This window comes from Micropterus salmoides, unplaced genomic scaffold (genome assembly GCF_014851395.1).
Source record: "Micropterus salmoides isolate LMB-PRFRI ecotype aquatic unplaced genomic scaffold, ASM1485139v1 Ms_hic_scaffold_4, whole genome shotgun sequence".
NCBI classification, from domain to species: Eukaryota; Metazoa; Chordata; class Actinopteri; order Centrarchiformes; family Centrarchidae; genus Micropterus; species Micropterus salmoides.
This window is the reverse complement of record NW_024043372.1, coordinates 28,727,674-28,738,691: the sequence shown is the minus strand read 5'-3', so window position 1 is coordinate 28,738,691 and position 11,018 is coordinate 28,727,674. Positions and strand designations below refer to the sequence as shown.

At 40.6% G+C, this 11,018-nt stretch overlaps 1 protein-coding gene across 1 annotated transcript; it reads right to left on the bottom strand.

Moving 5' to 3' along the window:
- Nucleotides 1-2,355: 2,355 nt before the first annotated feature.
- Nucleotides 2,356-9,516, bottom strand: ube2r2 (ubiquitin-conjugating enzyme E2R 2). The gene is made up of 6 exons (XM_038697497.1): nt 8,911-9,516; nt 8,366-8,555; nt 6,262-6,348; nt 6,000-6,097; nt 5,258-5,392; nt 2,356-5,116 (listed from the first exon to the last, which is right to left on the bottom strand). The coding sequence occupies exons 2-6, from the start codon at nt 8,540-8,542 to the stop codon at nt 4,831-4,833; spliced, it is 783 nt and encodes a 260-aa protein (XP_038553425.1). The 5' UTR covers nt 8,543-8,555; nt 8,911-9,516; the 3' UTR covers nt 2,356-4,830.
- Between the last annotated feature and the right edge of the window lie 1,502 nt (nt 9,517-11,018).

The window sequence follows — 11,018 nt, the reverse complement described above, 5'->3', positions numbered from 1 at the left end:
ATAGAAACTTTATGGGCGACATTTGCATCCTCACAAACACAAAATGAGGGTAAAAATTACATAAAATTAAAGAAGAAACCAACAAGGACATTATTAACATCAATAAGTGTGGACACATTGTGGTAGCATTGTGTACACACACAGGTCAGTCCATCAAGTGTGTGACCATGTGAAGGCCCACACACAAAAAAAACACACTTGCGCATACACATGCTCACACACAGAGATTAAATGAACAAAATGATTTCATTCAGTCTTTTATCTCAACATCTCAGACTGCAGACCTTTTTAGTGAGTCATTTCTTAGGTTGAGTTTGAGAATTATCATCATCACTCGGAGATAATTGTTGGTTGCTATCTTCCCTCAAAAGGCCTCCTTAGCTTTTCTCCACCTGCCCTCATTGTAAAAACAAGGCATACATTTCAGTAAAAAAGAGAATTTTCAGATGAAAGAGCTCTAAAATGATCGTTGAATTGCTATCGTAAGGGCAACATTACAACTAGGCTTCACTCTAAAAAAAAACAATAATGCCGATTCTGATTTCTTCATTTGTAATAGGAAGCAAAAAATTAGACAATTGATACCACTCGTGTGTGTTTGTTAAATATTAAACTAATGCCAGCAGTCGGTAGGCTTAGCTTAGCACAAAGACTGGAAACAAAGGGAAACAACTAGCCTGGCTCTGTCCAAATGCAGTATATATACACATATATATGTATATACAAATATACACATATATATACATACATATATATACACATATATATACATATATCTTGTTTGTTTAATCTGTTGTAAAAAAAAGTGTGTGTATATACATATAAATACATATACACACACACACACATTATATTACACACACATACATATACATACATATATATACATATATATACACATATACATATATATACACACACACATATATATACACACACATATACACACATACATATATATACATATATATATACATATATACACATATATACACATACATACATACATATATATATATATATATATATATATATATATATATATATACACATATACATATATATATATATACACATACATACATATGTACATATATATACACACACACTTTTTTTTTTTACAACAGATTAAACAAACAAGATATAACATGTTAATTTGTGAACTTTAGAGGTGCTGGTAGGTTGATTTTGTTACCTTCGGACAGAGCCAGGCTAGCCGTTTTCCCTGTTACAGTCTGTGTGCTAAGCTAAACTAAGTTCATATTAAAAGAAATAGCTCAACATGTTGGGAAACACACTTCTTTGTCATTTAAATATAAAGCTACAGTCAGCAACCTGTTAGCTTAGCTCAGCATAAAAACTGGAAACGGGTGGAAACGGGTAGCCTGGCTCTGTCTCACAGTAACAAAGTCAGCCTACCAGCATCTCTAAAGCGCACTCATAGACATTATATCTTGTATCTATATCTTGTGCAAAAACCTAAGAGAAAAAAACGTCAATTTGATGTTTCATGGGGGTTATGTGGTGCACCAATTTCTTGGCTTTAAGCAGTTGGCAGGCAACCAGCTGAGACTCTGGGGAGTTACTACTCCCAGCCAAGAAATTGTACGGCACGCAATACCCATAAAACAACAGATTGCAGTTTTTACACTTTGTTTTTTGGACAAAATGTGACATAAATTGGTTTTAATTCGCAAGCTTAAGAGGTGCTGGTTGGTGGATTTTGTTACTGCTCGACAGAGCCAGACTAGCTGTTTCACCATTTCAAGTCTTTGAGCAAAGCTGAAAACGTAGTTTCATATTAAACGGTCAGATGTTAGAGTGGTATGGATGTTCTCATCTAACTAAATAAGCGTATTTCCCAATACATCAAACTAGTCCATCAGCCGAAAACATGAGATTGGTACATTTTGTTACGAGGATTTTACTTCTTCTCTATATGGTGAGGGAAGGGCAAAACATGACAACCACATCAAGAGTCAAAGTTCGGAATCTCTGGCATCTATCCACCTCCTATTGTGTCTTATATCAAATCCATTTAAGATCTGGTTCAGGAGTGGATTTTCTCTCCACATCCACAACAGAATCCAGTCTCCTTGAGCCTCCGAAGCACAGGGCCAGGAGGAAATGTTTCACTCTTTTGGCTTCACATTAAAATCCAACAGTTTATTCAAACAGTGTTAAATCCACTATATGCATCCATTGCTCCATGGTCTTTAAAATGAATGCTTGTTGGGGCTGTACTCCGGTTCCTTGGCACCTTGGCATAAAATCCATCCATTTGAATCAAAGGTTTGTGCAGTGCTCCGTTGTGTTGGAAAGGGCGACAGATTCATACACACAACCATAAAACACAGGTCAAAATGTGTGGTTTACTTGATGCCTTACAAGTGATATTAGTCACATTATTCTCTTCAGTGTGCTCAAAAGGTTAATACTCAGAGGGTTGTTTTTTTATCAGTCAAACCCTCAGCTAATTCAGGCCTCCCAAAACAGCACAAGAACACAGTGCAAACACACAGTGTTTTCCCCACTTGACGAAGTCCAACCGGTCATCTGGGCAAACACACACGTGTGACAGAAGTCTGCACCTGTTGCACAGACAGGAACAAGAAAACCCTGACATTATAGTCAATAGATGTAAATACACACACACAGATAACAGGCAATCAGTGTCATATTCATTCAAATGTAAATGTGTATCTAAGCTGGATGATTTCGTCCCTGTCGATGAACAGACTGATGGCGTAGCACAGTAACGACATCCAAATTTGAAAAAAGTTGCATTTAAGCTGAAGTTGGAGTCACGGCGCAAAAAGGTAACATTTTCACATCTATCGCAACATAATGTGAGCATTGTCTCGAGGAGAGAGTCCCTACAGGTGTGTTTAGATTTTTTATTTTATTTTTGACTCTAGCCTACCAAGAAGAAAACAACTTACAGGACCCTGATCAGGACCAACAGCGACACTCAATCACGTGTAACCACGCTGGCGGTGGGATTGGACACTTTCAGTTCACCCTCTGCCCTCAAAAACCACCCGGTGATGCAGAAAGTAAGAAAAGGAGGTGGAGGTGAGGAGCAGTTTGTGTGTTAAGTTTCTCTTTGACTGTTTCTGTTTCTCTCTCAGTGAAAGTCTATTGAGGCCCTGAGGTTTAAGAGGCAGAGAGAGGTGTAGGAGGCGACGTGAGAAAAGGTCTTAACCTTGTCCCCCCCAAAAACCAAATGACGTTGCTTTGAGGGATTATGAGGGAGCAGTTGTGATGGACACTACTGAAGGTGGGTCCAAGAGGGGGAAGAGTCACGGCAGAGCCTGTGTCTGCAAGTTTAAGTTGACTGCATCAAAGTCGAACAGACAGGGCGTGAGAGGGACAAAGATATTCTGCCACGGGACACAATGATGGATAGTGACAGGACAAGCTGGCCAGCTCATGGACTGGTTAATGAGCCAAACAGCCAAGTGGCCATTAGCCAGCCTGTCTGTGCCATCCTGGGAAATGCAAGGGACAAGTCAGGGAGGACAGAACATCAACCAACTAAATAAAAGAAGTACATAGGAGAAAAAACCCAGCAATGAGTGCAGACACAGTGGAGAGAGCTAATCTTATAACACAAAACCATACAATCGGACATGGAACAGCCAGACGAAGAGCCGGCCAGCTACAGCAGGGTTCAAGTGACCACCACAAGGACAGTTTGTTTTCATCATTTATCAAAAACTAAGACAAGTTGTTTACTTTGTGGGTAGGTTTTCAAATAAAAAACACACACATTACTTAAAACTGATACGTGAGAGTTTTATCTTTGGATCTTTGGGAAGTGCTTTTAAGTAATTGATATACTTGTATATGAGATAGGAGATTGTCTAAAATGTTTGTTTCACCATGTATGCAGTATAATTGAAATATTAGGACATGTATGCTCCAACACAATGTTAATTATTATGTTCCAAGTAACTGTTACTGTTAATACTGGCAATGCCTGAACATGAAAAAAGGGACTGGGACCAGACCTACAGATGGCACCACAGTATAAAGCCAATATCCTTGTGAGACAGAACTGCATCTGCATCCAAGATGCAACAACAAAACTACAGTTAACAGACAAAGAAACTGTAGCAGTTACCAAACCACTTGTGTAATGGAAAAACAGGTCAAATGGTTTAGCATGGATTAAACAATTCAGAAATTTCATTGTTGAAGAATTAAAGAAACTTGTGTTGTTGTACTAAAGAAAAATCTACTTCATAGCTGCAACCAAACAACTTACACCGCAGCATGTGAGGAGTTACTTGCATGAAAGAGCGACTATAAACTAGAGTTAAACAAAGTGACAGAAATACTGTGTGTACTGTGTGTATGGCCTTGTCTGGAGTCAGTAACTTGCACATAATTAATTGCACAAAGACCGTAGAGTAACACCACTCTATTCTGCAGAAGCGTGAAATAAAACGCAAAAAAACACTCAAACAGTGCTGGAATTATTTCACTTCTCAAAACATCTGATGCCGGACAGAGTGCAGGCTGTGATTAAGGCAAACGGCTTTAAGAGCAGAGCTCTGACTTTAAGTGAAAACAGAACCAGCAAACATTTCCTGAAAATGTTTGTAATAGCATTTGAGAACTATTATTTGACTAGTCATGTGTATTAGTTTAATAAATGATGAAAAGTTTTTGGCAGTAGACCTTCGACCCCACTGTATGTGCAAACACGCGCACACACACACACACACACACACACACACACACACACACACACACACAACCGCAACACATCAAAGAGGGAGGGTTGTGGGCGGAGTTTGCAGGGAGGAGTTATCATCCAGATCATCACGAGTCTTCGTTGCCAGAGTCGTCCTGGTTGTCGTAACGTCTGGTGGACGTCCCGCAGTCCTCTGCGGCGCTGATCCCCCCGGCTTCACCTACAGACTCCATCTCGCTCTCGTCTTCCTCCTCGTCCTCCTCCTCCATGTCGTCGTCATAGAGGTCATCATAGAGAAGGTCTGAACTGCTGTCCTGGGAGGGAACCCGTGTCTGGACGCAGTACTCCGCCAATGTGGTTGGCACCTTGACGCCATCGCGCTCGGCGTCTGCTGCTGTTGACATCACCTGCTTCCTGTCAGCCAGAAGGGAATAAAATCTAAGTCAGTGTGTCGTGTTCTGAGTGGCAATATCGTCCCTCAGTCTAAGAGATTCCTCTGTAAGCACGTTACACATTTGTCTGTGCATGGGTGAAATACTCAATATTGTGTATCACCTGATAATCTCTGCGTACTCCTTGTCCTTGCCTTTGCTGTCCCTCCATTTGCGAAACATGACAGACGCATCCACGTTGGCCGGGGAGAAGGTGTTGGGCTCATTGAGCAGAGAGATCACACTAAGCAGGATAGTCCTGATCATGAAAGAAACACATACAAAGACACACACAGTGAAAATGAGGATCTCTAATATCAAATCCTGTCGTATGAAAGACAAGCTCTACACAGGCTTTTTGAAACTGCAGCAAGGTTTCGTTCCAGCCCAGACAGAGGCGTTACTTTACCTCTTTTCCCCCCTTGTGGTTAAATTACATGCTGCACCCACTCAGGTGTACAAATACAGACTCAGCACTTTACCTCTAGTCCTCTGCAAAACCAGTCCTGCTGACATTTTAAATTCATAAGGAATTCTGAAAGCTACCCTCCAGTCTGTCTTGTTCTTAAGATATTCGACAGAACAAAGGAATGCTAAAACTGTACTGTTCATTAACATTTCAAATTACATTTGATTTAATGTTGATGGATTTTGCGCTTTTTTGTCCATGGGCATGAAGCTGTTCTTATCTATTCTATATTCGAGAACTTCAATTTAACAGGATGTCCAGTGTGCCATTACTGAGCACAGATATTTTTAAAATGAAGTCCATTGTACTTGTAAGCCAGTGCTCAAATGAATATCCAGCAGAAATGCTATAAAAAGACTGCATGTCATTGTTAAAGTGCATACAGAAGAGATCTTACCTGACGTTCTGGGTGGGGTTCCACCTTTCAGAGGGTAGCTCCCCGCTCTGAGGGTCATCGACAGGAGGGTGCAGGATGGAGATGCACACATCTCCGTTCTGGAGAGAGTACAAAATACACTGTTTAACATCTGTCACGAAGACACGAAGATGTCTACATTTAGCCCCTAAATTTGACTAAACCATATAAATGTCAAGTTGGCATGATAATGGCCACAAACATTGTGTTAAAACATTTAATGACAAATGCAGAAATGTTTTACCTCGTAGATGTTGGGATGCCACATCTTAGTGAGGAAGCGGAAGGTCGGTGGGGAGTACGGGTAGTCAACTGGGAACTTGATGTGTGCCTGGCAGAACAAACAGAGGTTGACAGTCAACACATGTTTTACAGACAGACAAGCTTGACTTGTCACACCAGGTTTAAGTCCTTTGGGCCAGTGGGTCTCAGCTTGAGGGGGAAGCGACACCCGGGGAGATCATGCGTTGATGTTTTGGAGGTTAGCGCAGCAGACTAAAATGTGGAATGCGAAAAAAGAAACTTTATAACTTCTAAATAAACAAAATAGACGTTTTACAAGTTTGTAATGTTTGCAAGCCATCCTTCTTCAAGCAAGACAAATTCTTCCTTCGCGCTTTGTTAAACAAAAATGAAGTGAGAGAACACGAAGCAGCATTGTTTTGCAGGTGTCTCATGGAGATGCAAATTGGTATTAATTTAATTTTACAATTCAGGAACCAGAGATTAAGAACAGCTATGTTAAGATAAGTGTAAATGTGAAATGTCCAGACAGGAGTGATTTGACAAATTGGAAGTCAAACTGTAATGGTTAATAAAAAACAAGCTCTCTCTTGACTGACTTGTCCAGCCTCACGAGTTGACTAATAACAAATTGCCAAGAGAGACATATACTATACAATCACACCGTGAAGCACCTGACATCTCAGAAAGTCCCAAATAATTTCAATAGAGCAAGACATTAGGTGACACAACAGTTTGTGGACATGCTGACATACAGACATATACCAATACATCTTGTCTCTGTCCCAGATGCAGGACTACACAGTTCATGGTGTGTTCTTTCTTTAACCCACTGTCCCACAGGAGCCATGCAGGGTTCAGCAGCAGAAACACAGTTACACTAGTCAATCTCTTCCACCAATATATCATTAAATACAGGTCAATAACATCCGCGCCGATGCAGCTGTCAAGGAATTTCTATCTGTAGTGTATCAGACTCAACAGGTCAGGGTGAGCATTATATTTATTAATGTAATTATGTGGCCATCACAGTAGTTCAGGGGTAAGCACAGTATGTCTCAAATCATAACGTTCCTGGGTATTAAAGTGTTGGCATGCTCTATGTTGTACGTAACATGTTGCTTTTAAAGACAAGGTTACGTCAGTTGGAAACTCTAGCTATGGAACCTGTTGTACATCTCTGTCCCCAACTCTTATGTTGCTCTGAGGTCTCTAGTATTTTTTCCCTGACCGCAGGATAGAAGGTGTGATATAATCTGTTGTACAGATTGTTAAAAAAACCACTGAAACAAATGTGTGAGTCAAGGCTACATAAATAAAATTGATTTGACTTGACCAGAGATAACACAGGGATGTCACTGTAAAGGCAAAGCATAGCTCAATCAGTGATGCTCAACTACAAGGAAAGACCGCAGCTACGCCTACTCTGTATTATTCTGGCATTGCTGTAAGGCTACAGCGTCACCTGCATTGCCCCAACTTGAACGCGGTCCCTCTCACTGTACCGCAATTTCCAGATGTTACCGAATAACTAACATGAAAGAAAGAAGGATGAATCTCATGGTGCCCCTCTGTCTTACTCCTTCTCTGTGCTGAGGTGCCATTTATATCGGTCTTGCAGCTAAAAATAGCCGTCTGAAGCACGACCATCATACAGCGAGGGGGGGGAAGGCTGGACAAGGAGAACGGAGGGGCTAAAAAAATTTGAGAAATATAAATGGATAATTGAAAAGACTTAACTTTAAAACAGACACCTTCTGAGACTAGCAGAGGTGAGCAGGTAGGTGTGACCCAAGTCATTTCTGAAGTATAGCTTTTAAAAGTGCAACAACCATTATAATAAGATTTCGCTTGGTCTGACACTTTGGGTTCAAACACAGTCACAGTCTCAACTATCTGGCCGTTTTCCAAGTTGCAGCAGTCTCCTATATATCCTCCTTGGTAAGAAAAACTTGCCCAGGAGCACAGCTGCACTGTATACATAATATATAATCTTTGGCTAGCCTCTTGAATGTGTCTCATTGTCTGAAACATGGCGCCCTGTTGTTGACTGTAATGAATTCAGAATTTCTTTCCCTTTTGGGCATTAGAAAGTTTGGCCCCACCTTGAAATAGCCTCCCTCATACAGGGTGTTTGGGGGGCCGAAGATGGCCACTTCCCAGTTGTAGAGGTCAGACTCCTCCACCAGAGTGATGCGGAATCCCTCGACCGGCTGCTCCTGCAGAGACTTCAGCTCCATCATCAGGGCCTTCTGGGAACTAGGGGTTGCCTGTTGGGCCATGTTAATCCCACCTCTGACACCAGTGGCCGCAAATCAGTGAAGGGGGGCGGGGGGTATTGAAGAGAGGAAAGAAAAATGATGGGCTTAATGATATTGTTAGGATTCAACTCAAACGTCACATATTTTTACATTTCATAGTTACTTTTGACTCTACAGCAAACCTCCCACAGTGTGTTAGCTTTGTTTGCATTGACATTAGTCTGTCTGCAAAACGCTAGGACAAGAAACAGGAAGCCTGAATCGATTATAGCCACATAAAGAATCCAAACACAAACAGGATGTGTGGCCTGCCAAAGCTAGCTCAGGTCAGTGGTTTAGTTCGCAGGCCCTTAATGGGGGGGGGAGCAAAGTTAATACAAAGTGTTTACCTCTGTCTCCTGGCACTGTAATATGTGTTCGTTTCGTTACAGCTGAAAACCTGAAGGTAAACTCATTGGTTGTCCATGCTAGGCTGGCTATGTCTTGACACAGAGACAGTGAGTGGATTTTCTGATAGAGCCTATGGCTGGTCCTCGTGCTGAAATTCTTTGTGTGCCAGTGTTGACAGTTGACATGGAGCTGGTATCAGATGGAGCTGGTATCAGTGTAAGTCACGGTCTCCTGTGGATCATTCTTGGGCTCAAAAGAGGAAACTCGTCCCCCGTGACATCTCTCCGTGCTGCTGGTTCGGTTCGGGCAGGCGCTCAGCTGATCCCTGCTTGTTTATGTTTGTTTATCTGCTCTCTGGCAGTCTCAACTTCTCCACACGTCAGCTAAACCCCCACCGAGCAACTTGGTTGACACGGAGCAGCTCCTCTGCTCTCTGCCGTCCCCTCCGGCACAGTGGCAGTGTGAAAGTCTGATCAATTCGAGCCCGCGGTCGCGCAAAGGACAGTTAAGTGGTAGGTTTACACTCGCGAATCACTGTGGATTTCATCGATTTTTATTTTCCTCTCATCGGTGCTTCCGGCTATCATTGCGCGTGTCTGCAGAACGTAAAGCACGTACGCGACAAACGTGACGTGCGCGCACTCGATGCATGTGTACATGCTGCACTTAAAGGCTAATTGTTTTAAAAGTTATTCCCATAATCTTAACCATTTAAATTATATGTATCTACGTTCGTTTATATTTTTCCTTCAGCATGACTTTATTGATCAGCAAAATGACATAACAGTTTCTTTTCACTTGTTTGACAGAGATCTGCTGTTTGACTTAAAGACTAGGTCTATGGTTACTGCAGATGTGTCAACTTTATAAAGAGGCCTAAATTATTTTCGCATCAGGTACTTTAGGAAGTCCTATATTTCACCATATTTTGCAGTTATATGCCTCTATTAGATCTGTGTTATAATGGCATTTGTTTTCTTTGCTGTTGTGAATTTATGGAAAAGTTGAGCAACACTTGACATACTAACCCTAACCCTAGTTAATCAGAATCAGCTTGGACAACAATGATTGGCTTATCTGAATAGATTAGTTTACCTTATTATCTTTATAACCTAATTGATTACATCATTTAGGCGTCCTTTACTGCAATTCTTTAAAAATATGTTTTGATAGTTTGACAATTTTATTTCTGATAAACACTAAGTTGCATAAGTAGTGCATACTTGAAATTTGACCACTATTACTTCATTTTAGAAATTAATGAGATAATGGAGTCTATTTTGTCTGTCGACACAAATTCTCAGTCTCAGTTATATAAATCAGCTAACTTTGGTTCACAATTGGCAATAGAAGATGCTGCTCTGTCATTCAGTCTTATAACCAGACGTGTTGAGGGTTCCGAGACTTGGTCAGGTTGTTAGTTACCAGAACCACAGACATTTACTTCTGTTTCTTTCTAAAGTGGATTTTAACATTAGTAGCAGGAAAGTCTATATATATCCAAGAAAACACATGACTGGAGATAATTACATTAAAGGGCAGCAAAGAAATTGGAAAGTCAATTGCATGTTTCCCCTAATCAACTCTTAGTTGACTGAATTTCACTTAATCATTATATCCATCTTCATCTTCTTCATTTTTTTATTTAGCCTTTTTACCTTTAACCAGGACAGGTCCCATTGAGATAAAATAAAATCTCCTTTTCAGGGGAGTCCTGGCATCATCTTCATCATCATAATCATCATCTTCTTCATCATCATCAGTCAGCCTCTTTCAGCCAGCCTTTTCCTGCAAACAAACCTTCACTACGAGTCAAAGGTTCTTGAAAAACCCATTTATTCTAGTTTTTATTGAAATATAAGTAGTTCGAGTCCAGTGAAAATCCTTAAATGGTACAAAAGGAAGGAAAACAAAAGGAAATTTCAATGCAAACTAAAATTAGGGGTTTGTTCTGAAATTTTTGATTGCTAGTGTACTACAATAAAGATCGCATGCCATAAAAATGAAAAACTTTGCCAATTTGAGTGAATAACAAATGAACAAATAACATTTAGATGAGTTTAAAATAACCCACTTTTACTTAGATTTGTAATTTATATCCTTGTGT

Coding starts and splice junctions, on each gene's coding strand:
- ube2r2 (XM_038697497.1), bottom strand. CDS start 8,542: ATGGCCCAACAGGCAACCCCTAGTTCCCAGAAGGCCCTGATGATGGAG. Junction 5,393..5,999: donor AACCCCACCCAGAACGTCAG/GTAAGATCTCTT, acceptor TTTCATGATCAG/GACTATCCTGCTTAGTGTGA. Junction 5,117..5,257: donor GAGTACGCAGAGATTATCAG/GTGATACACAAT, acceptor TCTGGCTGACAG/GAAGCAGGTGATGTCAACAG.